The sequence below is a fragment of the Kogia breviceps genome, chromosome 18 (assembly GCF_026419965.1).
Source record: "Kogia breviceps isolate mKogBre1 chromosome 18, mKogBre1 haplotype 1, whole genome shotgun sequence".
NCBI lineage: Eukaryota > Metazoa > Chordata > Mammalia > Artiodactyla > Physeteridae > Kogia > Kogia breviceps.
This window is the reverse complement of record NC_081327.1, coordinates 39478789-39506691: the sequence shown is the minus strand read 5'-3', so window position 1 is coordinate 39506691 and position 27903 is coordinate 39478789. Positions and strand designations below refer to the sequence as shown.

Here is a 27903-nt window from a genome sequence, read left to right as displayed (position 1 = left end):
CTCTGTTGTGTCCATTCAGTATGCCAGGGAGATGGTCAGCACACCTAGAACACAGCAGTACCCTGGGTTCTGGAAGCCGTTGGCTCCCCACTAATTCGTGTTTATTTTACTTCTGTGCAGGCCTCATATGAGCGTCTCTCACTCCACCCTTACATTTCGTTTTAATTATTTAAAACTTGTGTGTATTTATTGTAGAAAATTTAGGAAATATAGGAAAAGAAGAGAGTCCACCACTTCAAAACAATCATTGCTAACATTTCAGTGTATTTTCTTTGGCCTCTTTCTATCCACATTTCTTCACCCAGCTATGACATTCTATATGTACAGTTTTGAATGTTCCATTATGACCTAATCCTATGGCATAAGTATTTTCCCGCGTAATCATATAAAACTCCTAATGGCATCTTGGCTGATCCCCTATTGTCGGACATCTATTTAGGTTGTTTCCCATTATTCACTGTTATAAAATAAGGCTTCTGTGAACATCGTGGTGCTTAAGGCTTTTTCTTACAAGTTTTGGATAGTGTTTTTAGGGTCAATTTCCAGAAATAGATCCACTATGTCAAAAGACACAGGCATTTTACGGTTCCTGATACCTGTAGCCAAATTTTTCTTTGGCACTGCCTCTTCTCTCTTCTTGAGTCTTAAAAATCTGTTCCCTCCTCCCTCCATTTCTCTTCTCACTATCTCAGACACAGGAAATGCCAACCAAGAATAAACCAAGACCTGCAGAGAGAGATCAATGGATCAATAAAGCAGGTTGAATAATTCAACACTCACTTCTGGCTCATTCATCAACTCTTGAGTCCAAATGCATCCTCTTTTACCATCTCTCCTTTTGTCTCTCTGCTGATACCTTGACACCTTGCCCTGTTCTTGGATTCTTTCCCAAATTTGCCAAGCTCTAAACCATCCTTGCAGGCAGGGTTTCCCATCATGCTGTAACATTGCCTTATAAATAGGCAGACAGAATTACTAGCCCATGTCCACCTCACTGGCCTGCCTTCCCTCTAGGAACATGAGGAATAATTAATAAAGCAGACAATAGCCCTCTTCCTCTAGATGACACTTCTGAGTGAATGGTCAAGGAGTTCAGCTTCAGACTGTTCCAGCCCTGCCTAACTTCCTCTGTTTAGCTTGCTTCTTTCCCCTTCTCAGCCAAGCAAATTTATACGCTTTCGTTAAATGTGGGTTCAGAGGGCTCTGAGAAATCTTTCTCAACTGTGCTGGGCAGAATGACTGCCCCGTAGCATCCCCTCCCCTTAGCCTGCCCTGGAGGCTAAATGCAACCTCCTCAAGGACACCTCACAGTCTTGGTAGCTTCCCCAGCCCCACCTTATGTTAACTTCATCTTGCTCCCTCCTGCCCAAGGGGAGCTCCCAGCATGCCTTGCAGCTGGAGTAGTGTTGGTGATTATTAACATGGACACAGAGATGCACCACCCAGATCCCTCTTCAGTGAAGGACTTGTTACCCCAGCAGCTGGGATGCTCTTATCCCCCTCAGGGATTTCCTGAGCTGCAGAGAGCTACCTGCAGGTCACTCTTCCTTCCTGGGCAGCTCACATCCAATGGCTGATCAAGACGGGATTGTAAAGGCCCAGCAGGGCAATGCTGATGGGTCATAATAGCTCTAAAGCTCCCCGTGGAGTCAGCTGAAGCTGTTGTTGGGCCTGCAGTGGAGCTTGGCTTCTCTCTCCACCCAGTTCTGCTTCCTTCCTCTCTCATCAACAGGTTCTGATCTCAAGGGCACTCCTTAAAAAACAGCCTGTGGCACTTCCCTCGTGGCGCAGTGGTTAAGAATCTGCCTTCCAATGCAGGGGACACAGGTTTGAGCCCTGGTCTGGGAGGATCCCACGTGCTGTGGAGCAACTAAGCTTCTGCACCACAACTACTGCACTCTAGAGCCCACGAGCCACAACTACTGAGCCCATGTGCCACAACTACTGAAGCCCACATGCCTAGAGCCCATGCTCCGCAACAAGAGAAGCCACCACAAAGAGAAGCCCATGCACCGCAATGAAGAGTAGCCCCCACTTGCCACTAGGAAAAGCCCATGTGCAGCAATGAAGACCCAACGCAGCCTCAAAAAATAAATAAATAAAGTTATTAAAACAAAACAAAACAAAAAACAGCCTGAAGGTAAAGCTTACTAGAGAGCTCAGCAGTGACAAAGAGTGATTCCCAAGCAAGCTTCACTCAGTGCCACATCCCTTACTTTACCTGGGCCTGTCCTGAGCTAGATCCTGCCCAATGAGATGCTGTGGGTAAGCCTTCTTTATAAATATGTTTTAATGTCTTAAGTTTTATTTTTAAAAGCATTAAAAAACTGTTTTGGAAGTGATATGAGCCATTTGGGGACAACAATGGTTGTCTGGTATGAGCTGAGATTCCTCCTTTGTATAACATGCACACTACATAACATTTGCTTACAAGCAATTTTCCAAACACTTTCTCACTGGACTCTCCCAAGGTGAGGAGGGAAGGAATGACTGTCCTATTTTGTAGCTCAGAAAATTGAGGCTCAGAACAAGTGATTGATTCTTTTAAGGGCATGTGGCCAGGTAGCTACAGAGATCCCAGGAGAGCAAAGGAGTCCTGAAGTTGAAGAAATTCAGTCCTTTCAATCTTTGTCAGAGCAACCTGATGTCAGAGAGCTTTACTGACTTGCCTGAGAACCCAGAGCTAGCTGGTTCCTCAGATTTCTAATCAAAAAATTGAGGACAGAGACATCTACTCATACCTGTCAGGACTGTTTTGGCTTCGAGTGACAAAAACCCAATTAAAACTAACTTCCACAAAAAAAGGGAATGTACCAGCTCATTTAATTGAAAATTCTTGGTTCAGGCATGGCTAGATCCAGGTGTTCAAGCACTGAAACCAGAAATCTGTCTCTGTCTCTCTCTCTGTCTCTATCTGTCTGTCTGTCTGTCTCTCTCTCTCAGTCTCTTTGTTCTGTTTTAGCTTCATTCACATGCTGACTCACCTTCAAGAGGTAAGGACTACACTTTCCTGATATTCCCACAAAAATCTTGGGATTGACTTTAATTGGCTAAGTTTGGGTTACGTGCTCATCCCTGAAGTGTGGACACTGTGAATCTCTGTGGACAGGGTGATGTCATAGGAAAAGGTAAGGATGTACTGGGCAGTCAAAAACTTCTGTACAAAATGTCTGACACAAAGTTATAAACTCTCAAAGCATGGTGGCTATGACAATCTTTTTTTTTTTTTTTTTTTTTTTTTGTGGTATGCGGGCCTCACTGTTGTGGCCTCTCCCGTTGCGGAGCACAGGCTCCGGACGCACAGGCTCAGCGGCCATGGCTCACGGGCCCAGCCGCTCCGCGGCATGTGGGATCTTCCCGGACCAGGGCACGAACCCGTGTCCCCTGCACCGGCAGGTGGACTCTCAACCACTGCGCCACCAGGGAAGCCTATGACAATCTTTAAGGTCCTTTCTAGCTCTGAAATTCTAGGATTTGTACAACTTCATACTTCGATAAAAATCCAGCTGTAAATGTTGGACTGGAGTCCATACAAGGTCCAGTCAAAATACCATAAAATGAGGCGGCTTCCTTGGCCATCCAGTGGTTAAGACTCCATGCTTCCACTGCAGGGGGCGTCGGTTCGATCCCCGGTCAGGGAGCTAAGATCCCACATGCCTCACAGTGTGGCCAAAAGAAACCCCCTCGAAAACAAAAAACATAAAATGAGCTTAGAAGGGCCTGAGAAAGGAAGCTGGCTTTACAAGGCTGGGAAGTTAATGATCTCCTAGAGCAGAGGATAGCTGCCTGTGGTGTGCCTCCTTTTGTAGCTGAGCCAGAGACAGTGGCAGTGCCAGGGTCAGAGTGGCCCTGGAAGGGATTCCCTGTGGCTCTGGGCTCTGCTACATCCATAGCCCCTTCGAAGGATTCTGCTTCACATGATCTGGCTGGCCTGGTGGCCGGACCAGTTCTGGGAGGTGAAGGTAAACATGGACAAGCTGGAGGGGAGGACGAAGTTGCAAAGACTGTCCAGTGTGGATGCTGTGGGTTAGGTGGTAACCAAGAGATCCCATCAGAGCCTCCTCTGAGGCATGGGTGGTGTACTTGTGCGTGTAGGTGGCAAGTTCAGAGGAGGCAGGGCATGGAGCTCAGGTAACATCCTGGGGCTCATTCACACTGTAAACCAGGTAAATGGTGCTCCCTGGAGGTGTGTCTTGCAACAGCTCTTCTGGCTTCCATAATACCTGGAAGTGGGAGGGAGGTCTGTGCCACCAGAATAATGAGGTCCACATCCAGACTGTTTCCCTGCTGCCTTGGTCCCACTACCAAGAGTTGTTTGGATATGGTTCCATCCTCCCTCTTCGAAAAATTATTCTTTTCCCAGATATGCTGAGTATTATAGATGTATTGGTCACCTAGAAGGCAGGCAAGGTCAGAATTCCTCCTGGCAGAGAGGATCAGAGAGGCCCACCGAGTGTCTGAGATCACACAGCAGAAGGAACAGTTGTATTCAAACCCAAGTCCCCTGTCCATCAGAAGCCTTTCCTAGCACTGTAGAATCCCATGATTCAGGAGCAAAAAACTCATGGTGGTGTCCCCACCAGATGATGAGAGTCCCAGCAACAGGGCCAGCGTTTTGGAGTCTTGGATCTGGGGTCTTTGGAAGGCCCTGGAAGCTACCAGTCCTTCCCTCAGGCCAGAAGAGCTGCTCCTTAGGCAAGAGACATGAATCAGCACCAGGAGCCTCTGTCAGCTTTTGATGAATTTTCCCGGCACTAGTGCTAATTTCCTGAAAGGCTTTTCTTCCACCTTCAGGCTCCCCTTCAAAAGGGTCCTTGCTCCTTCACAGTGGAAGATATGTAATGATCACCCAGTGACTCCTTGGTGAAGCCACAGGCATGCTCCTCCATAGCACCTACGGCTGAACAGGCTGGGAGTAGACAGGAGTCCTGGACTATAACTGGAAGGGCCCGGGGCTGGAGCATGTCCTACCCCAGAGATTGCTCCCAGGGCACTGAAGAGCAGAAACCAGGCCTAGATAGGCAAGTAGCTTGCTTGAGGACACACACAGAGGAACAAGCCCAGACAGGAACACACAGCTCCGAGACTCTGCCTGAAAGAGATATGTTGACCTCTGCTCTGTGAGGCCACCTGCTCTCAGCCTCTGAGTTCTTTCAGGGCTCACATGGACCTTCCTCCCCTTCTGATTTCCTCCACAGACAAATAGGCCCAAACTCAACCCCTCGTGGCCATGGATCTATCATTGCAATGATAGAGGGTCAGTGGCAGTAGGCTACAGTACTATTTTTTTTGTGTGTGTGTGGTACGTGGGCCCCTCACTGTTGTGGCCTCTCCTGTTGAGGAGCACAGGCTCCGGACGCACAGGCTCAGTGGCCATGGCTCACGGGCCCAGCCGCTCCGCGGCATGTGGGATCTTCCCGGACCAGGGCACAAAACTGTGTCCCCTGCATCGGCAGGCGGACTCTCAACCACTGCGCCACCAGGGAAGCCCTACAGTACTATCTTGATTAGCTTATGCGGGGTGGGGGGGTGTGGAGGGGGGAGCTTCCTCAGCAATACCTGGCCCTGCCTGTGCCCTCACCTTGGACTGGACTCCCTCTTGGGGCTTTTCCTGGTCCCACCTGGTTGGGGCAGAGATACCCCAGGCCCTGGGGAGGGTTCACATGAGTTCCCAGGCTGGGCTGGGTGGGAGAGCTCTGAGCCAGGGCCCCACCTGTGGATGGGGGAGAGGGGATGTTCCGAGTTGACCTCGCCCATCCGCTTTATGAAATTGTTTGCTCTGTTCCATGTCCAGAACTCACTGTCCAGTTCTGCACCACCCTCCCCCGGCCTCCCCACTTCTACCCTCTCCTCCTCCAGTTGCTCTGTACTCTGTAACCTCCTTCTGGAAGATAAGCCTGACCAGGACATGTCCTTCCCATGGCTCCCCAGTACCTCAGGGTAGAGGCCGTGCTCTCTCCCAGGCTTACAGGACTGGTCCTCCAGCTCTGGGCCTGGTTCCTCTTTTAGCCTTCCTGTGTGGGCCAAAATGACGCGGAACTGTTGGGATGGAACAGGCTAATTCCTGCCTCCAGGCCTGTCCCTCTGCTGTGCCTCTGACGCAGCTCCCCCTCCCTCTCCACCTCCATCCCCTCCAGTCTTTCCTACTGGTCCTTTCAGGTGCTCCTCCTGGAAGCCCTCCTGACACCCCAACCCAACCCAAGACAGGTCAGCCCTGTGCTCCCACAGCCTTTGCAGATGACCCTTTCCATCATGCCCCCAAGGGTCTCAGCAGTCAGACAACCGGGATGAGAAACAGGGTCCTGCCCACTGCCCCCTTCTGAGTGCCCAGGTACTGCCCTTCTCCAGCCTGGACAGCCCCCGGCACCGCCCTGGCTCTCTGTCCATTTGCTTGTCTGGGCGTGTGTCCACCTGCTTCTGTTTCTTTCCTCCACTCCCTGGCTTTCTTGGCAGATTGTTCCACGCACGGTCTCTTTCACCTGTCTCTGTACCTTTCCTCATGCTTTAATTCAATGCGCTGTCATCTCATTCCACAAAGGACCCAAGGTGCTAACTGTGTCATTGTCTCCCTTCCTCACTCAGTCCCCATGCCCCAATTTCTCAGTCTTCCCCCGCCACACACACAGCTAATGAGCTTGGTATGGAGAAAGCGGAATTCTCACTCCCTTGGAAGTGATCCATTCTCCCTCACAAGAAGTCTGGCCCACCAGGGCCTGAGTGAGGTTCTAGGGCACAAGGCAGGCCCCCAGCCCTTCCCTACCAAGGCCAGACCTGAGTCGGGAGGGGGCGGCGGGCACAAGCAAAAAGCCACCCTGAACCCCACACTACTGCATCCAGGACTGGTCAAGGGACTCAGCACCTCTAACCCAGCCCCTTGTGGCACAGGTAGGGGAAACAGAAGTCTCCTGCAGTAGATCTCTTTGGTGAACCCCATTTGTGAACATTCCTGCCCAACCCTTCCCCACTGCTTCCTCCCTTCCTCAGCCTCATCCAGAGTGTGTCCTGGGCTTAGGCCCACCTTGTCCCTCAGTACAGGGCCCCAGTGTGTCCAGCTTGGGCCGAAAAGGAGTCAGTTGGGGGAAGGGGAAGACTTTAAGTGGTAGCGCCTGCCCCTTTCCTTCACCTGAAGCCTCCCTGGACCGCAGAGTTTCCATTAGCTTGGGATCCCAGCCAAGCCCCTGGAGCTTCTGCCCACAGCCTAAGGGCTCCTGGAGGCCAAGACTGATCCCTCTTGGGTCTCCCAAAGCCTACAGGTGGGTGAGGCAGGTTGTGCCGGGCAGGGACCCAGCAGAGGAAGTCCATGCATTCATGCATCAGTGAGAGAGACCTGTGGCCCCGCACTGCCCACCCACCCTTCTGCCCACCTCCTCTTGCACGGGAGCTTTAATCAAGCACAAGCCGAGGCTTTCTAAAGCCAGATCCTGCTAAGGCCTCCAACAGGGAACTGCTCTGGGCTCGGCCAGCCTAGGCCAGAGCTTTGGAGGTCCCGAAGTCAAAGGACCTTGAGGCTGTAAGAGGGCCTCCCCCACCCCCGGCCCCCACACCCGCCCGCCCTCCCGTCGCTGCGCCGCTGCAGCCCGCCTGCCTGGCTATTGAAGAAGGCAGGCGCCGGGGCGCAGGCCGTCGGGGGTGCAGGAGCACTCACAGGGAGGGAGGCCCCGTTCCGCTCACCCCCACCACCCAGCGATGGTGAGTTGCAGCTCCCGGCGCCCTCGCGTCCGCCCGGGCTCTGGCCCCACGCCAGGCGCCTGGATCCATCACTGCAGTTGGCTGGAGGCCGGACGGCGCGTCCCCCGGGGCTCCCAGGCGGCAGGCGCTGTCTGCCGGGCAGGGAAGGCGGCGGCGGCGCTGCGGGGCTGCGGTCAGCGCGGGCACAGCCGAGGGGCTGCGTCTCCCGCACTAATTGGCCCTTTCCCAGCCGCCACGGCCGGTAATTGCTGCTTCAGTGGGTGGGGATCTCGGGGTGTTGGAGGAGATAAAGGGACGAGCTGAGCCGCGGGGGCCCGCAGGAGACGCGTGTGCGCGCCCGGTTCCTAGGCCAGCTTTGCAGCGGTGCGCCTCCGTGCTCATAGTGGCCCGGGCGAGCCGAGGTAAACTTGGAGAAAAGCCACAGAAGTGTCCTGGGGTCTTCACCAAGATCTAATCAGTTCTGAGAACCGCTCCCTGCGGGGTAGGGTCTGGCAGGGGATTTAGGAAGGACTCTGGGTGGCCATCGGGGGATCCCAGCGAAGGCATGAAGACAGGGTGGAGACAGGGCAGTGCGTAGCCCTCTCCAACCCCCTCATCCAGGAGTGCCATTCGCAAGAAGCAGACGGGAAGAGAGGTACCCTCCGGGGCAGATGGGGAGGGTGTGAAGCAGGGACTGTGGCAGGCAGGGGCCCAGCTCACCATCCAGGCTGCCTACCGGAGTTCTTGCTTGAATTCCTAGAGAAGGTCCTAGCGTTCCCCAAAGTCCTTTATGATCCTCGCAGATGCTGCAGCCTGACTGAGCCCTTGGCTTCCGCTCAGCTGTTCTCCCTCTAATTTGGGGAAGAATAGCTTCTGGGTGGCTGTTTGGAGACGCTCCCTTCCCCAGACCAATGTGAGAAAGCCTGAGGAGGGGAGAACTGAGGGACCCTCAGAAGCAGGTCTGGACCAGCCTGGATCCTCAGGGCAGAATGTCCCCTGTAGGCGCTGGGGTGGATCAAGCCCAGCTAGACCTCAGCCAGGTGACGAAGACTCTGAGCACTGCGGTGCCACTCTGGGAAATGGCCTGATGGAAGAGGCCCCAGGCTAGGGGTGATGTCATCTGCAGGGGTGGGGAGAATTGCACCCATGAGATGCAAAAGTGGGGACCACTGGCCATGGCTGGCCAGCCTGAAGGGGGCCAGAGAGGGCAGAAGCTGGGAGGGAGTCAGGAGTTCTGGGTTGGAGTCCTAGACTTAGAGCCAGTGCCGTCCTGTGTCTGGGCGTCCTTGTTCTGGTCTGTGCAACGGGCCCCAGGGGTCCCAGAGGGGATCTAGTGTTGTTATAGTGGTTCTTCTGGTGTAACAACCAGAAAGGGCCTCCCTCTGATGCTGGGCTAGCAGTGTGGGAGAGGGGGCCATTTGGTTCCCAGGGCCCCAATTATCTGCACTGAGAGCTCTTAGCCTTTCTCTGCTGCCCAAGTTGGAGGGAACAACCCTATCTGGGACCCGCATCCTGTCCCTTGGGCACCTCAGACTTCATGTGCCCAAAACTTGCTCCAGCCACTCCCTATCTGGATGTTGTCCCTTACCCATAGCATTCACCTAGCCCCAGGGGCCTTCCCTCTATCCTCTGGTGATCCGTATGCTGCAGCTGCCCCTGTCCTGTCCACTTGGCCTCCTGCATCACTCTGCAGCCATCCTCTACTGTCCATCCTTTCTACCTCTATTTCAGAAACAGCCCCCATTAGATATGCCACCCCCCACCCCAACCTAGTCTCCAAGCCTCTGCTTGTGCTTCTTTTTAACCCAGTTCCAGCAGACTGAGCCAACTCTAAATGCACATCTGATTGTGTCACTACCCTGCTTAAAATCTTTCCCTGCTTGGGACTTCCCTGGTGGCACAGTGGTTAAGAACCCACCTGCCAATGCAGGGGACACGGGTTTGAGCCCTGGTCCGGGAAGATCCCACACGCCGTGGAGCAACTAAGCCCGTTCACCACAACTACTGAGCCTGCACTCTAGAGCCCGCGTGCCACAGCTGCTGAAGCCCGCACGCCTAGAGCCCATGCTCCGCAGAAAGAGAAGCCACCGCAGTGAGAAGCCCGCGCACTAAAACGAAGAGTAGCCCCCGCTCGCAGCAACGAAGACCCAATGCAGCCAAAAATATATAAATAAACACAAGACTTGACCTTAAAAAAAAAAAAAATCTTTCCCTGCTCTCCAGTGCATTTTCAATAAAGTTGCTTAACTTCTCTGGGCCTCACTTTCTTCACCTGTAGAGTGGAAAAAACTTCTCTATTTGCAGAGGGAAGAAAGGGAAGACTCTTCTTTTTGGATTGTTGAGGTAATTAAACAAATGAATACACCCAAGGTGCTTAGGAGAGTGACTGGCACAAGGAATGTGCTCCAGTGTTTGAGCATTATTATTATTATTATTATTTTTTTTTTTTTTTGGTATGTGGGCCTCACACTGTTGTGGCCTCTCCCGTTGCGGAGCACAGGCTCTGGACGCGCAGGCTCAGCGGCCATGGCTCACGGGCCCAGCCGCTCCGCGGCATGTGGGATCTTCCCGGACCGGGTCACGAACCCGTGTCCCCTGTATCGGCAGGCGGATTCTCAACCACTGCGCCACCAGGGAAGCCCTGAGCATTATTATTGTGGCCCACAAGGCCTTGTGTGATGTGGTCCCTGCTCACTGCCCAGCCACATGTCCCTCACAGGGCACCTGACCTTACACCCACACTCCAGGAACACTCCAGGTCAGCCGTACCCCAGGAGACAGGGGCAAAGCCCAGTCTCTAACCCAGGCCTGACTCCCAGGCCTGGTCTGTGGCCCCAACCCTGCCCAGAGGGCAGATGGGGGGTTCTGTTTCAGGCATAGAGCTCTGGGGGAACGTGGAGGGGCAGGAGGTGCTGGGTGATCTTTATGGCCCACCACATCCATAGCGTTAGCATTGCCTTTCCAGGGCTGGCTTGGTTTTCTCATCAGTGCTCCTTGAATGTAATGGACATCCTTGACTGTGCGGGGCAGTACCCATGGCAGGGGTGAGGGCAGGTCTGTGGACCCGAACGTTCTTGCACATGCAAATCTTCACACGTATCTGTGCAGAACCCGTAGGCCATGCGGGCCTGCGTCCCTGCTTTGGTCTACCTGGTTACTGCACTCACCAGTCCCGAGATGTACATGGCCCCTGATGACTGGCCAAACAAGGTCACCCAGCTTGGGTCTCCGCCGAAGGCTGCGATGTTCTTCGGCACCCAGCGCACAGCTGCAACCCGGTCCAGTAGCGCCCAATTCCCGCGGGCCTGGCTATCGCCTGTGCTGAGGGCGCGGGGCTCACGATCAGGGTCCGGAACCCCGACGCTTGGGTGCTGGGGGCTCCCGCCTCGCCCCCTGTGTCCCTCAGAGACTGGCTCTTACCACCGCATCTCCTTCCTTATAATTGGGCGCCGCCCCATTGAGGCGGTAGCAAGCACCTGTCTGCTCCAACAAGCATTAGACCATGCCCCTGTCACGCCCCTCACGCGGATACGCCCCACAGGCCGTGCCCCTTTCCTTCCGCCCAATCCTCTCCTCCCCCCTCCCTGAGCCCAAGTCCATAGGAGGCCCCGCCCTGATCCCCGGCTCGGGTTCCCGGCCCCGCCCACCTAAGGAAGCCCAGGACACCGAGGCTGTGGTGCAGAGCACTAGCACCACTTTCTCCCGGGCCGCCAATTTGGAGCCATTATACGTGGAAGCGGAGCCCACGAGGAAGGCGTGTCCTGGGAACCAGACCATCGCCTGGGCGAGAAGGGCTGAGGCCTGAGCGGGACAGTGGGGTGCTTGAGAGGGATGGTGTGTGGTTGAAGACTGAGTACTCACAGGCAGCAGAGGGTCCCCAAGCACTCCTACTGGCGCGTACACATTCAGGTACAGACAGTGCTCACTGAAACGCAGCCACTTGTATTTTTTTGTGTGTGTTGAAGTACACGGAGGTGATCTGCCCCCAGGACTCCTGAAGGCACCTGTGGGCACGATGTGAGTTGGGGCCCAGCGCTGCGAGAATAGTGGGGAGAGTGGTTTCAACCCAGGTTCTGCAGTGAGGGACCAGAACCCAAAGCAAAATCCAGGCAATATGTGTGTATGCGTGTGTGCATGTCCCAGCAGCCTTCACTAACGTTAGGTCCAGGGATGGGAGGCAGGTTGGCACCCCCTGCCTGTGCCTTGCCTCATGGGTCTGCCTGGGAAGCGATTCCCTGCTCCTGCTGGAGACACGTTGGTGCTGTCAAGCCATAAACCTGGGTGCCCTGGGCACCTCCTTTCCTTCATGCCCTGTCCTCTGCTCAGTCTCTGTTCTGCCTCACAAACAACCTTTGAATAGGCCCCCTCTGTCCATCTCAGGGCTGCTGCCCTGTGAAGGCCACCACCACTCTGGCCAGGACTCTGCCCCTGCCTCTTCATCTCCCCTCCAACTCATCCTCCACACGCTGGCCAGAGAGATTGATAGACAACACAAATCTGACCACGTCATTCCCCTCCTTATTACCTTCCCTGGCTCCTCCTGCCCTCATTCACCCACACTGACCTAGGCCCTCCTTTCCATCTAGTCATCTCCTTCCCAGCCATTCTTTGTTCCAAATACACATGACCCCTTGCCTCTCACCTGCAAGCCCCTGTACTTCTGTTCTGTCTACCAAATGCCTTCTCCTCTGCCCAGCAAACTCCTACTCACACTTAAGGTCCAGCTTAAGTGGTGCCTCCTCTGCTGGGCACTTTCCCCTCTGTGCTTCCCAAAGCTCTATCCACCACTGACTACAATACTGGGTTGGAATTATTTTGATCGGTTGTTTTGGTTGTTTTTACTCCCAAAGGGCAGGGATGTAGGTGTATTCATCTGATTCCTGGCACTTGGCCCTGTGCCTTGCACTGTGTGGACATCTGGTATACTTATGGAGCTTGGGCTATTGGTCCACCTTGCCTTTTCTCCCTCCTGGCCCAACCCTGAGGGTGGCTATTCTTATAACATTTGACTGAAGTAGGAATCCCTGTCTACCTATTCCTCTGTTCCTTTCTCTTGTCCCAACCTGTCTTCAGTGTGTGCGTGTGTGTGTACATAGGTGTAATTCACTCCCACCTCCCTAACCCTAGAGCATCACCTGCTCCCTTTCAGTCCTTCCCAACAGCACTTCAACATACCTTGGTCCAAACCTATCCTCTACCAGCCACCTTCTCCAGCAACTATGCTCTCTCTTTCCCTCAAGGCCAAATGTTTCAACAAGTTGTCCTTCCCTCCACCCCCACCAGCCTCTCCAAGGTCACCAGCAGGCAGCTTGTCTCTGTCTCTACAGATTGTCTTTGGCCTTCCTTGCTTGACTTCTCGGCAGCAGCTGACATTGTTGTTAGGATGCTGTCCAATAAATCACATGCGGCATCCCAGCAGGAAAGCCAGGCCTCTTACAGCCTGGAACAGGGGTTATAAGCATTTGAGGCATCTGTCCCCAACCCGCCACCAGAGCCATTTTCGTCAAGGTCACCAGTGACTTCCATCTTGCTAAATCTCTCTCATCATCTTGCTTGCCCTTGTAGCCCCTCTGTATAGTTGACCACACTCTCCTTCTTGAACAGCTTTCCTTCTCTAGGCTTCTGTAATCCCACTCTCTTGATTTTTCTGCCACCGCACTGGTGACTCCTCCTCTTCTTCCTGGCCTAAGCTGGACAGTGCCCCAGGCCTCAACCCTCATTTCTCTTTTCATGCTGATTATTCTTTCCTGAGCTGCTGTCCTTCAGGCCTAGGGCTTCACACTGTTAACCTGCTAATGACCAGTCTCCTTCCAGCTCCATTTATCCAGACTACCTACCCCACATCTCTACATGGATATCTATTAGACATGTCAAACTTAACATGCCCCCAAATGAACTCTTGTTTTGCCCAAACCTGCTCTTGCCCTAGTCTTCTCCATTTCAGTAAATTGTACCTCTATTCCCCTTGCTGCTCTGCCCTGAAACTAGTTATTATCCTTGATTATTCTTCTTCCCTTGTGGCTCACATCCAATTCTCTAGCAAATCCTGTCAATTTTACCTTCAAAATAAATCTGGAGCCTGACCACCCCCCCGCCACCTCCACTGTAACTACTCTGGTCGAAGCCACCATCTCTGTAACAGCTTCCTCCCTCCCTGTTCCCCCCTTAATTGCCACCCCACAGTCTGTTCTAAGCCATCCACACATTCTTACACCTAACACTCTGTGCTCCAAACAGCCAACGTCTGACAGCTCATGGCCAACGTTCCAACAACTGACACCCGGACTTCTATGCAAGGGACACCCCAATCTCTAAAGCCCTCATCCTCAGGGTTCTAACAATGGTTATTCCATGTTCTGTCATCTGATCCATGGAGTTCCAAATAACAGTCACACAATGTTCAGAATGCCTTGGTTTCTCTCAGTGATGGCCAGTGTTTTAACAACCAACATGCCAGTGTTCTAGTAACAGTCAATCATGTTCTAACAGTGGACACCGTGTTTTTAACAACTAGACACCCAGTGTGGTAGTTGTAGTTTTTTATATCACCTGACACCCAGGTTCTCCCAGTAGACATTTTTCTAAAGCCAATACTTTATCCAACTGATGCTGAACATTGTTAACGTTCACCACAGAATGTTCTGGACAGTGGATTACTCAATGGTCTATGTAAACAGTAAATACACTTGCTCTTGGTAAACTGCCAAGCCCAGTGCGTCAAAGGGCAGCCATTGTCCCAACATGCTCATGTGATTCAGGGATTGAGCCCAGCTAGAGGTTGCACTGAGACCCTGGGACATTAAAACTGAAACTGAGCCCATGCCCTCCCCATTTTGGCCTCCTTCTGCAGGGAAGGGCTGGTGGTGCCACGTGGGCTTGTTCTTAGGTTCAGGCACCAAGGAAGAGGGAAGAGCTCAGGGTTCACTCTGTGTGTGTGTGTGTGTGTGTGTGTGTGTGTGTACTTCTCCTCACACACATTTAGGGAAACTCAGCTCCCCAGCAGGTCCTGGGGGAACAGTCTGTATGCACTCCTCCTTGCCTGGAGCTCTCCCATGAGAGAATCAAGAACAGCATTATTAGTGCCTTAAACACCATCTGGACCAGCCACTTCATTATATAGGTTTGGAAACTGAGGCCCAGAATGGTCACCAGGACTGCCTGTGGCCACACAGAGCACTCTTTTCAGTGAGTTGTTCAAACCCCAGCCCAGAGGCAGGCATAGGTTCACCACCTTCCTCAGGGTCTGCCCACCTCCCAGCTGACAGTCCTCTGGCTCTTACACCGGGGCATAGGTGGTAGCATCTCTGATTCCTTCCCAGGGCTCTGGGGGTTCTGGGGCAGTGTACCTGCAGGCACCCACAGGCGGTCTGTAGAAGGGAACTCCTAGGAAGGCATTGATGGGTGTCTTCCCCACGTGTATCTGCTTTCTTGGAGGGTCCCATATTCGGTAACCACTAGAGGCTCCTTGGTGTGCAAGGCACCTAGGAAGAGAGAAGAAGGGTCACCCTGGACACCGAAAACACCTTGGCCCATCTGCCACGGGCACCAACACCAGCTTGAAGCTTTTCACAGTTGTGTAATTGTCTACTTTTTCTGTATTCCTCTTAGTATTTTTCTCTATCGTTATTTGATTTAAGATTTCAAAGCTATGTTGGTAGATGTGTAAAAGTTCATGTCTGTTATATGAATACTTTTCCGTTGGTCATTTAATGTATCATTTAATGTCAATAAATGTGTCATTTATTTTGCTTTCTGTTTGTCTGATATTGGTACGACTATATATCTTTCTTGTTGCTAACATCTGCCTGGCATTTTTCTGGGAAGAAATCACACACATATATGCATTCTCACACATATATCCACACTCACATTAATACTTACATGTACATGCAAATTTATACACACATGGGTATATATGAGCACAGCTCATTTACAAAAAAAAAAAAAAAGGGGGAAACACAAGAGTTAAATGCGTGCCGAGGGCTTCCCTGGTGGTGCAGTGGTTAAGAATCCGTCTGCCAATGCAAGAGACACGGGTTCGAGCCATGGCCTGGGAAGATCCCACATGCTGTGGAGCAACTAAGCCCGTGCGCTACAACTACTGAACCTGCGCTCTACAGCCCACAAGCCACAACTACTGAGCCCACGTGCCACACCTACTGAAGCTCGAGCACCTAGAGCCCGTGCTCCGCAACAAGAGAAGTCACGACAATGGGAAGCCTGCGCACCTCAACGAAGAGTAGCCCGCGCTCACCGCAACTAGAGAAAGCCCGCACGCAGCAACAGACCCAACACAGCCAAAAATAAAGTTAATAATTAATTAATTAATTAATATTTTAAAAATGTGTGCCCACATGCATATAAGTATAGTTATATATAGATTACAATGTATCCATATGTAGCATACATTCACATCTGTACACTGCAAGCATACCTACACCATAGCTAGCTCTTGCAATGGATACAAACTACACCAAGTTGAATTTAGACTCTGCCAATGGACACCTCTTCTTCTACGCCCTCACCCTGCCTCGCTCCTGTTGCCGAGGGTCGCTGAGACTTCACATTTGTTGCCCCTTCCTGAAGCACCCCTGTCCTTTCTTTCTCCTCCTCCCCGTTTATCAAAACTGAATTTTTGGGGAATTCACTGGTGGTCCAGTGGTTAGGACTCTGCATTATCACTGCCGAGGGCCCGGGTTCAATCCCTGGTCGGGGAACTAAGATCTCACAAGCCACATGGCAAAAAAAAAACCACCAAACCTGAATTTTTCTGTGCCCTGGTCCCCTGGAGGCTCACTCTGCAAAGTGACAGAAGGCAAATCTGATCCAAGTATTATTGAACTTGACTGTGCATGAGAATCATCTGGGGGAAGAATTGGGAAATTCAGATTTTTAGGTCCCCCCTACACCCTCTGAAAGGGAATCTCAGGTTGCATCAGGAAATTAGATTTACAACCCTCTCTAGGAGACTTTGATGCAACTGCTTTTTGGAACAGCATTTGGTATTGGTGTGGTAAGAACACACCCTCACACCCCAGCTGCAGGTGGCCCAAAATACCTCTCTGCCCACATCCCCAGATCTCTCCTGGTCTTACATAAGCAATATCCAGGCACAAAGAACTGGCTGTAATGGTGGCCCTTCAGGCATGGAGGCAGGTCAGTGGCAGCAAGGGGCCATCTCAAATCTCCTCTGTGTATGTAGCCCTTTGCAATTTACAAAGTCCTTTCACATGGTCCTCTCACATAGGCTTCTCATTTGCCCTGGGAGGAGTGGGGTGAGGCTTGGAGGCCCAGAGATGATCAGCCTGAGGTCTCATAGGACAGAGCCAGGAGGCCAAGGTCTATCATATTACCCAGATTTGCCCTGAATTCTGGATCCACTTATTGAATAGCCAATGACTGTGATTGACTGAGCCTTTATTACAGCTTGGCACTGTGCCAAACACTTATATGCTATTTTACCTCATCCTCCTAAAAAAATGTATAAGGTAACTGTTACTATTTTCCCACTACACAAATGTGGAAATGGAAGTTCAAAGGGTTATATAACTTGCCCAAAGTGACACAGAGTGTCTCACATCAGAGTTCTGCTCTAAACAGTAGTGTTTTACTGTCCTCACCCGAGCCACTGGGGGCACCTAAGCACGTGACAGAGTGCTCTACACCCCTGAACAGGAGCTGAGGTGGACTGGTCTCCATCCCAGCTCTGCTAGCCAGAGGCAATATGTAAGCACTTATGAAAACAATATTCCACATTTTTAGTAGTCATAAAATGTTAATTAAAACCAGGAGTCACAATTTCCACCTAATAAATTACAAATGATGGCACCCAATTGTGGCAAAGATACAATGAAAAGGACATTCACATATACTGTTAGTGGAGGATAAATTGATACACCACCTCAGGAAAATAATTTGGCAAAATGTATAAGAGCCATAAAATGTTCACATAGTTTCTGACTATTTTCACAAGGGGTCCCAGCCTTATGAAAATAGTCAGAAACGCATTAAAAGAAAGATTTTTATGAACCATAGTCATATATGCTACCATGAGTATGGGAAGCATTATTTGTATCTGGGGACCAGGCAACATAAATATAACTATAAACTTAAGTTATAAACTGTTTATGGTATGATTTTAAGTGAAAAAAAGCAGAGTATAAAATTGTATACTGGGAGGGAGACACAAGAGGGAAGAGATATGGGGACATATGTATATGTATAACTGATTCACTTTGTTGTAAAGCAGAAACTAACACACCATTGTAAAACAGTTATGCTCCAATAAAGATGTTAAAAAAATTGTATACATGCAAATATCACAGCTATATACAAATATGCAATAAAAAAAACTATGAGAAGATGTGCCAAAATGCTAAAAGCGGTTTTAGCGAAGTTTCCCTCAAGTTAAAAAAATTTTTAATGCGGGGACTTCCCTGGTGGTCCAGCAGTTAAAACTCCGCTTCCACTGCAGGGGGCACAGGTTCGATCCCTGGTCGGGGAACTAAGATCACGCATGCTGTGTGATGTGGTCAAAAAAAATATTCTTTTAATGCATTAATATGGGCAAAACTTATTTATGATAGAGGTCAGAACAGTGGTTACTTGGAGGGTATTGACTGGGAAGGGGCATGTCGGGTGCTGGAAATGTTCTAGATCTTGATCTGGTTGGTGATTACATGATGGTTTTACACACACACACACATACACATACACATACACTAATATATATATACTAATATAATAAGAATGTTATATAATATTAATTTTATAAAGAATATAAATATACAATTATAAATGTATAAAATTATGTACATTATAAGATACATTTTATAAAAATGTCAATATAAATGTCCACATTCCCAGCTCTCTACCACCCATCCTCCCAGACCTCTAAATGTCCCTGCCCTCCTGCCCCCAGGAGAGGTGGAGCTGTTGGCCTGTCCCTGTGTCCCTCATGACCCTCTTGCCCAGCGCCCTCAAGAGGGGGTGGGGGCTTACCCAGGGCTGTCTGTGCCATCAGGCAGAGGGTGAGGGGCAGGCACAGAATCCAACTCATGCTCCAGCTGGCTGGCGCCTGCCACAAGCAATCACGATGTGGGAATCCACAACTGGGTGATGGTGGTCAGGGAAGAAAGGCTCTCTGGAGAAGATACAGTCTTCAAGGTGAAGGACGAGGAGTGAGTCAGGGAAAGGGGAAGGCCCATTTCAAGTCTGGAGCTGCAGGAACAGGTGCAGAGGGTTGTTTCATCTTCATTCAAAGGTAAGACTGCTCACAGTGGGGCAACAGCTCCCTCCAAAGAAAACCTCTCACCTATCTCTCCCCCTTCACACTCTCTTTTTCAAGCCTTGAATGGCTGAGGGGTCCAGGAATTGTGGAAATGGTTCTTAGACCATTTTCTACAAAATGCTCATGTGCTGATATGGCTTGGGGACCTTTATATCCACTGCATCCTGGAGTCTTGGTTGACACATCAGTGTCCCTGTCTGTTACACCCTCCCTGTTGGCAAAGTAGGAGCCTTCATCCTCCGATGGCAGGCGTATGAATAACGCAGCCTTTCCTAAGGTCATTGAACAACACGGAGCGAGAGGCTTAAAACTGCCCCATCCTTTGACCAAGAAATTTGGTCTGGGAGACTGTCCAAAATACACAAAAAGTTGTTTACATCATCATGTGTCCTATAGCCTTGTTGAAAACAGCCTCACCCCAACGCGACCGAAGGGGATGGGTGAAGAAGGAGGTTACATCTACAGAATATAATATATGCCACACGGTCAGTATTACCGTGTTCCACAAGACTCTAGAGCAGCCGATGGCTTAGTGCGGTGGTTCTGAGCCAGAATACTGGGTTCGAATCCCAGCCCTGCCACTTACAAGCTGTATGACTCTTAACTTCTCTGAACTTCAGTTTCTCCATCTGTAAACTCTGCGTTATAATAGTACTTATCTCATAGGATTGTGGTGAGGGTTAAATGCGTTAATGTAGGTAAAGCACTTGAACTAGGGAAAACCCGTTGTGTCAGCTGTCTTCATCAGTATTTGGGAAAAGGCAGATGTGGTTTAATAACTTGAAAAAGGCAGAATTTGAAATTGTATATTGAATATGACCATATTAGCCATGGAAAGTGCATACCAAAATACTCCAAAGATGTCTAAAGTAATGGTCAGGAAGGATTGAGGCCAAAATGGTGTCTGTGGTTGGCTCTGAGTTGCAGAGTCATCAGTGACCTTGATTTTTTATTCTTTTTTTTCCTTTAACTTTTCTGTATTTTCTATATTTTCTTTAACCAGCATTAGTGGAGAGAGTTCACCATCATGGTGGAGTTTAAAGAGTCAGGTATGGGAGGGCAGGGAAGGCAGGAGCAGGGAAGTAGGGGTTACCAGCAGTTTCATTTGACCTGGACCACATTTCTCTTTCTTCCCTCCGCTGGCCTCCCCTGTGGGCTACGTGTAGCCACATCAATAGGAGTATGGAGCCTAGTCTGAGGGAGGTGACAGAGCCACTTTTTTCTGCTGCCCAGACAAGCTTGGTTTATCTGTATGCACTAAGCATACAGATAAAACAAAGGCCAAGCTGGGGGTGGAGGACAGGGAAGTGGGTGGCGGAGAAGGCAGACAAGACTGTGAGTCCACCTGCCAGGCCTGGGGGCCAGTCACATGTAGACTCCCCAGCCCAGCTGTGGAGCAACTTGGCCAGCTCTGTGTGGGCCTGAAGGACTGGTCCTGCCAACAGCTGGCTCCACTCCTGCCACCTCTCCCAGCGGAAGAAATAACCTTTCACCTGGTCCATACAGGTGTCAGTCGTGCCAGGCCAGGCTCCTCAGTGGAGCGCCTAGGACTCATGTGGGTCCCATCCAATGCTCACATGGGGCACAGGGAATGTTGGACAGGTAGCTGGGTCAGCCAGGTGGCCCTGGGACAACATTATCTTAGGGGTAAGAACCTGAGATTCTGATATGTAATACCAGGTGACTCTTCTCCTGAGTCACCCGGCATCCTCTGTTTTTGTGCGGAGACTGAGGTTCCATCTGGTTCACGATTGGGCTTTACACACACACAGACATGTGTGACAAGTGGGGTGGGGTGTCCTTAGAGGCCAGACCACAGGGTGAAGCCAAGGGCACGGAGAGCGAAGGAGCCTGTGCTTGGAGCTGGCTCTGCAGGTGGATCAGGGGTGAAGGCAGAGAGCATGGTTCTGGGCCCACCAGCGGCTGCAAGCACAGGAGCCTACCTCATCCAAGGCGAGCTACGACCTGGCTCGGAGTTCACTTCTTTGGGGCCTCAGATGGTGCTGGGGGTTAATGGGGCCCGGAGACTAGGGAGAAGGATGGCCTGGATGCTGACAGCTGATTATCGTTCGATCCTCACAGCAGATCCATAAAGGGGGAACATTGTCATTGCCCCCATTTTTCAGATGGGAAAACTAAGGAACAAAGAAACTAAATAACTTGCTCAAACATACACATCAAGGAGATTGCTGAACTGGATTGGAACCCTATTAGTGAGGGCATGCGTGTGTGCGTGTGTGTGTGTGTGTGTGTGTGTGTGTGTGTGTGATTGCTCATGCGTGTGAGTATCTACGTCTGACACTGGGTATGTACATGCTTGACTGTGTCTCCTGGGAACATCTGCCAGTCCCTTGCCCAGTGGCTGGGTCCAGGTGTGCACGTCTGATGCTGCAGTACCCCCTGGTGCTCACACACTCTCACTGCTCACAGGACCCTTCCTGTCACCCTGCCATGGAGAGGCTCACTGGGTCTACCAGGCCCTGCCCTGCACGGCCTGTTCCATCTGAGTTTGTGGGTGACCCTGGCTTGCTCCCCTCAGCTCTGTGGCTGCTGGGTCCTGGGGCAGGGCCATCGGTGGATGGAGGATGCCCTGGCCGGCAGGGGAGGGGAGTTCCGTGAGTAGTGGCCCAGGGAAGGGAGAATAGAGAGGCAAGAAGACTGGAATCCCAGGAGCACCCCTTGTCTGAGCACTCCCAAAGCCACTGGGGCCGTGCCAGGCCATTCCCCTCACTCCCTGTGAAGAGAAAATCCTAGACGCTGCGGGGAGGAGGAGGAGAGGCAGGGAAAGTTGGCAGTGAGACAGGGTCTGAGGTCTCACTGGCAGGCCTGCCCACCCCCTCAGAGTCCTTTGGCAATGGTGACACCAAAGCTGGTGACATCCTCCGCCCAACAACCCCTGCCTCCCCGTGGCTGCCAGGTGTGCTGCGCCCTCAAGCCCGCAGGAAGAGGCCTGTTTGTACATCCAGCATGGTCAAAACCGAGCCCTTGATTCCCAGCCCAGTCCTGCTCACCTCCAGGCAGCCCGGGAAGTCTTCCTTCTCCCACCTTTGTGTCCCCTTGGATACCAGGTCTGCTTGTCGCTTCTAAATCTAGAGCCCACCGGTGCCTTCCACCTACCCGGAAGCCCGCACTGGCCCCCTCCCTGCTCTCCCTGTCCCCACTCTCACCCACCACCTCCAACCTGTTCATGTCTTCCCCGGGTTACCAGTCCAGCCCACAAGGGCCCTCACAGTCCGCTCTTTGCTGGCCTCTCCAGATGTACAGAACCGTGTTTTCTCAGCACATCTCAACCTCCAGGCCTTTGTTCCTGCTGTTCCCTCTACCAGGAACAACCTTCCTCTTTGTCCCCACCCCTCGAGCCTCCTCCTCTGGCCTGTGCAACTTCTGCTCGTCCTTCAGGTCTCAGTTTAGATGTCCCCCCTCCCCTGTCCCAAGTCAGGGCTGGTCTATGCCTCCTCGAGAGCCTACAGCCCTTTGCATCCCCAGTAACACACTGTGATTGGGACCTGTTTAACCTGTCAGGCTCTCTTACCAGCTTGTGGGGGCAAGTTTCCTGGTGGAAAGAAGGGGAGAAGAATAGGAGGCCTTCAGTGCCATGTAAAGAACTTGAACTTGCCCCCGGGTCGACAGGAAGCTTTTGAGCAGGGGAATAGCACAACTCAGAACCCCTCTGGTTTATGACTCTCTTTTCTGTCCCAGGTGAACTTTCCCCAAACGGAACTGGTCTCACCTGCAAGTGTTTTTCACGTAACCATCAACAGCCAGGAACTTAGTCAGACTGAGGAAGGGTATATGTGGGACCAGAGTTGGCAGGATAGGATTCCGCGGGCGCAGGGGAAGTCATTGTGATATGTATTAAAATCCAGATTTCTCAAGGGAACGGTGCATTGACTCTCAAAAAAAGAAATGTGTGCCCCCCACTCAAAAACCTCTCGCTGCTTTGTACCTGTTGTAGCCTGGGCGGGTAGACCTCGTCTTCCCTCTGTGACGACAGCCTGACTGATGCACTCGTCCAGACGCCTCCCCCAACCTGTTCTCCTGTGTCCTGGTGGGTGCTCCGCGACCTGTGCCAAGCAACCCCAGAAGGTGATCTTCCCTAGATGGAGGGGGAGGAAAGAGCCCAGGCAGGCCATAAAGGGGTGAGATGCTGGCGCTGGGAAGCTTGCGTCTCACGTCCAAGGGTCAGGGCTCTGGCCCTGCTGGACTCTGCTCTGCCTCTTACAAGGGCCAAGACTGGACAGCCCTAGTCAGAGGCCTCTGGGGCCTGAGATCTGTTCTCGGCTGGATCCCCTTATGCCTCAGGACTCCTCTGACTCCAGGTCTCTGCCGTTGGAGTCCATTCACTCTTGGGGGGACAACATCTGTGCCGAGCTAAGCAGAGCTGTGGTGCCTAAAGGGCCTGGGTTCAAGTCCAGCAGTCACCATTCTCACACTTTCTCAGTCTTTCACTCACTCACCAAGCATCCTCTGATTCCAAGTCCTGACTGATCCTGGTATGGGAGATGCAGAGTGGTGTCAGGCTGATTTCCACACTCAGAGAGCTTCTCGGAGGAGGACAGAAACGCTGACACTGACAATGCTAGCTTAGAGTGGGCTGTGCTGTAATGGACACAGATAGGGCCAGGCCCAGAGAAGGCAGGGAAGACTTCCTAGAGGAGGAGTGTCCTCTGGGGAGCTTGAGGTATGAGCTGGAACTCGCCATGCAGCAAGTGGGAAGAGGGAGAAGTTTGGGCAAAGGCCCCCTAGATGGGAAGTAGGTGATGTGTCAAAGGAGTCATGGAGGGGCTGATGCTTCAAGCGACATGACCACCCATCAACCTGGTTTGGGTGAAAGTCTCTTAGCAGGGGGAGAAGGAGGCCGCCTTGTTGGGACTTGGCCGCCCCTAGGGTTGGCGCCCAGCCCAGAAGACCCAGGAGCTTCCTCAGAGCTCCTCCTGGACCTTCCTGCCCTTCTGCTTCTGCTGCCACTGCCAGATCTTGGTGGGCAGTGTCTCTGCCCAGAACTGCTGTCGGGCCTTCCTTAGCTTCTGGCTGACCCGTGGCACCAGGCTGATCGCCAGGTACTGCTCTGAACAGCTGAATGGGGGCCAAGGAGGTAGCCCCTTGCCGTTGGGATCCCTGGCTGGGAGGAATGAATGAAGACAAAGGTCTCGTGTATTGCTCCCTGGGAGGCAGATCTGAGTAGTCTAGGCCCCAAGCCAGGCACGCCTGTTTGCTTACTCACCCTGTCCAGGAGAAGGGGGTCCACTGGGCCATCGTGGTGAGGCTCAGCTGCTGCTACTCTTCTGTGGCTTCTGGAAAGGTTATGAGAGGGACAGACCTGAATCAAGGTCATGTGGGTCCTGGAGGAGGCTCAAGGGTCCCCTCTGATGACCTGAGACCTCTGTTCTTGCATGCCCCACCCTACCCTGGTGGAGCCGGCAGCCTAAGGATCTTGTGTCTATTCATCCCCACCCAGCATGGAGCTCTCATCCACGAGGAAAGAACCCCCGAAGGTGAAGGTCTTCTCAGCCCCATGATCAGTCCGCACCCAGGCCGGCTCGATCTTCTCAAAAGAACTGGGTCGATGCTGGAACTCATAGAAAAAGATGGAGACCCCAGAATCTGTGGAGAGATGGCTGGATGAGAAGTAGATACCCACAGCCTGATCAGGTCCTATCTTTGGTAAGCCAGGCTCATCATAACACCAGTACCAGTAATAATAATGATGATGACAAAATGATGAACAGCAAGCCTTTACTGAGTGCTTGCTAGGTATTGAGCACCATTCCATGTGCTTTATGTGTCATTGTTCATTTTATCCTCATAACAACCTATGGGTTAGCTCATTATATATTATTATTGCCATTTTACAAACGAGGAGGCTGAGGCACAGAAGGGTTCGGTATCTGCCCGAGGTCACAAAGACAGGAACCTGGAGCTGTTCTAGGACTGTGTTGGAGGTTAGCCATGAGGTTTGGAGGAAGCAAGACTTTTCTCCCAGGAGAAGGGCTGAAAGCAGAAGAAATCACTCATGAGTCCATTGAAATCCTGAGAATTGGTGATAAGTCCTGCCTGGTGGCCTTTGGCAAGTCATTGCACCTCTCTGTGCCTCGGTTTTCTCCTCTGCAGAGTGCCCTGCCAGAGTCTCCCCTCTCATTGCTGTGACGCTGCATCCCTGAGAGCAAGTGGAGAGTGGGGGTAGCAGTGGAGCGTGGCACCATGTCACTTGTGATAATTCAGCTCCTGGGCCCAAGTGGGAAAGGTGGGACAGGTAGACAGGGATAGGCCTACCTTGGAGGTTTCTGGAAAAATTCAATGTTCATGACAACGTTGCTTATCAACTCCTGGAAGGCTTCTCACGTGGCTTGTCCATCTGAGCTGCTGCGCAGGTATTCATCTATGATGGTGGCATCACCTCAGTGGGCACATCCTGGGGCAAGAGGCCTGCTCAGGTCCCACAGCCACAGCAGACTCTCCCAAGAAGCTCCACACCCTCCTGCCTGGCCTGTCTCATGTGCCAGGGCTCATGTGCCAGGAGCTAGCCACTTGCCGCCCTTGGGGGTTCTAGATGGTGTCTGGGAGGGATAAGGTCAGATCTGGAGTAACATGCTAGCTCTGCAATAACTGCTTGGCTGTGTGACCTCAGACAGGTTGCTGAGCCTCTCTGAAAGGTAGTTCCTCCCTGGAAGGTTGTTTGGCAGACTATGTGAAGCACAGCGTTCTGGCCTGGAGCAGGTGCTCAGTTGGAGTTAACCAGGAAGTTAGTGAGAGGACAAATCATGGGCGATCTCCACAGCTCCAGAGAGCAGTGATGAGGTTGTGTGAATGAGGAGGGCTCTGGGGGGTCTCAAAGAAGGGAAATGCACATAGATTGAGCACCTCCTGGATACCAGCTCCTTGGTAGACTCTTCAAATGCAGCATCCAGTATCCTTCTTAAACAGCTCACACGGGTGGGATGTATCATCCCCATTTACAGGTGAAGAAATGGGCTCCGAGGGGTTAGGATAGCTGTGGACGAGTAGCTAGGGTTGGGATTTGACCCCAGGTCCAGCTGGTTTCACATCTGACAGTGCAATCTTAATAGCTGAAGCTCTGGGATCAGACAACTGGCTCAGGCTCTGCCTCTGCCCTTTACCCATCATGAGACCTTAAGCCTCAGTTTCCTCAACTGTAAAATAAGGATAATGAAAGTCCCTACTTCACAGGGTTGTAATGAGGATCGAAGGAGATGAATGCCTGTCCCAGTGCTCAGCACAACACAGTTCCTGGCAGAGTATGTGCTCTTTAAGGGGCAGTCTATGATGAAAATGATGGTGATGATGATGATGGTGATGATCTTCCTTTGAGAACCACTTTGACTCATGTCCAAGGGGATTCATAGATAGAACTAAAATTCAGCATTTGGCCCACAGGGCTTGATGGTAGGTAGGTAGCTGTGGGTGTTGGAGGGGAGGAGTAGAGACTACTCTGGGTTCGGCCACACTGGACTACCCCTTCCTGCCTTTTGTCAAGTAGGGCCTCAGGATGGCCAGCATGTCCTCCAGGCTCATGTGACCCATCTTATCCAGGAAACCCCAGCCCCGCAGGGACAGCAAGACCCTCTCAGCGCAGCCTGATCGCCGCCCATGCTCCCCCACCCGCACCTTCCCACCCAGCTCCCAGCCAGGAGTAGGCAAGTGTTCAGAGCCCTGCAGCCATGAGCTCGTCACGGAGCCCAGTGTGGCCAAACCCACGAGTCTGCAGACCCCCAAAAATAAACTTCAAACTGGGGAGGAAGGGAAAAGCACCAAATACAACAGGCGAGTGGTTGACAGCAATCTCGGAATTTGTTCAATATTTTCATAGAATAACATCAAGACCCCCCAGGTGCTGTAGCAGGGGCTACAGGGAAAGTTCAAATGCTGTCTTTAAAATCAAATGTTGGTTACAGTTTTAACGGCACAGTCTCTGGGTTCAAATCCCATCGCTGCCACTTACTGGGTGCATAACCTGGACCACTTAAATTCTGTCTCAGTTTATATTTTAATTTTTTTAAAATTTAGACTTCGGTTTTTTTTTTAATTTTTTATTTATTTATTTATTTGGCTGCACTGGGTCTTAGTTGCGGCATACGGAATCTTCATTGCCGTGTGCAGGATCTTCATTGCAGCATATGGGATCTTTAGTTGTGGCATGAGGTATCTAGTTCCCTGACCAGTGATCGAACCCAGGCCCCCTGCATTGGGAGCGTGGAGTCTTAGCCACTGGACCACCAGGGAAGTCCTCTCAGTTTCTTAATCTGTAAAAGGAGTGACAATATCCTGCCTCATAGGATTGTTGTGTGGACTGAGTTAAAGGCCCTGACAGAGTAAGCATGATGGAAAGGTTAAAGTTATTAAAGTTAATTTCATGGCTCCTAGGCTCTTTGTTAATCTTTGTAAGAGCAGGAACGGAAAATCCACAGATGAATAAACACAAAGAGTGTATACCCAAAGGGAGACATTAATCTTCACTAAGAGTTAAAGGACTAAACTAAAGTCACAGGAGCTAAAGTAGCAAAACTTTTTTAAAAAGTTGGTCTACAAGCTCAATATACAAAAATCAATTGTGGGGCTTCCCTGGTGGCTCAGTGGTTGAGAATCTGCCTGCTAATGCAGGGGACACGGTTCGAGCCCTGGTCTGGGGGGATCCCACATGCCGCGGAGCAACTGGGCCCGTGAGCCACAACTACTGAGCCTGCGCATCTGGAGCCTGTGCTCCGCAACAAGAGAGGCCGCGATGAGAGGCCAGCACACCGCGATGAAGAGTGGCCCCCACTTGCCGCAACTAGAGAAAGCCCTCGTACAGAAACGAAGACCCCCACACAGCCAAAAATAAATAAATAAATAAATAAATTTTTAAAAAAATTTAAAAAAAATCAATTGTGTTTCTATACACTAGCAATGAACCATCTGAAGATGATATTAAGAAAACCATTCCATTT

The 27903-nt window shown here is 51.5% G+C and overlaps 1 protein-coding gene and 1 non-coding gene across 2 annotated transcripts; one reads left to right on the top strand and one right to left on the bottom strand.

Annotated features, from left to right (window-relative positions):
• Positions 1-8683: 8683 nt before the first annotated feature.
• CES4A (carboxylesterase 4A) lies at positions 8684-25866 on the bottom strand. The gene is given in 15 exon segments (XM_067018370.1): positions 8684-8788; positions 10836-10989; positions 11316-11352; positions 11355-11448; positions 11530-11619; positions 11621-11672; positions 14949-15096; positions 15099-15149; positions 18670-18888; positions 22905-23022; positions 23416-23557; positions 24183-24252; positions 24489-24562; positions 25232-25370; positions 25820-25866. Coding segments are annotated over 9 exon segments (789 nt in total). The 5' UTR covers positions 18728-18888; positions 22905-23022; positions 23416-23557; positions 24183-24252; positions 24489-24562; positions 25232-25370; positions 25820-25866.
• TRNAD-AUC (transfer RNA aspartic acid (anticodon AUC)) lies at positions 16313-16385 on the top strand. Its single transcript has one exon. It is a non-coding gene; the product is annotated as a tRNA-Asp (tRNA).
• Positions 25867-27903: the final 2037 nt, after the last annotated feature.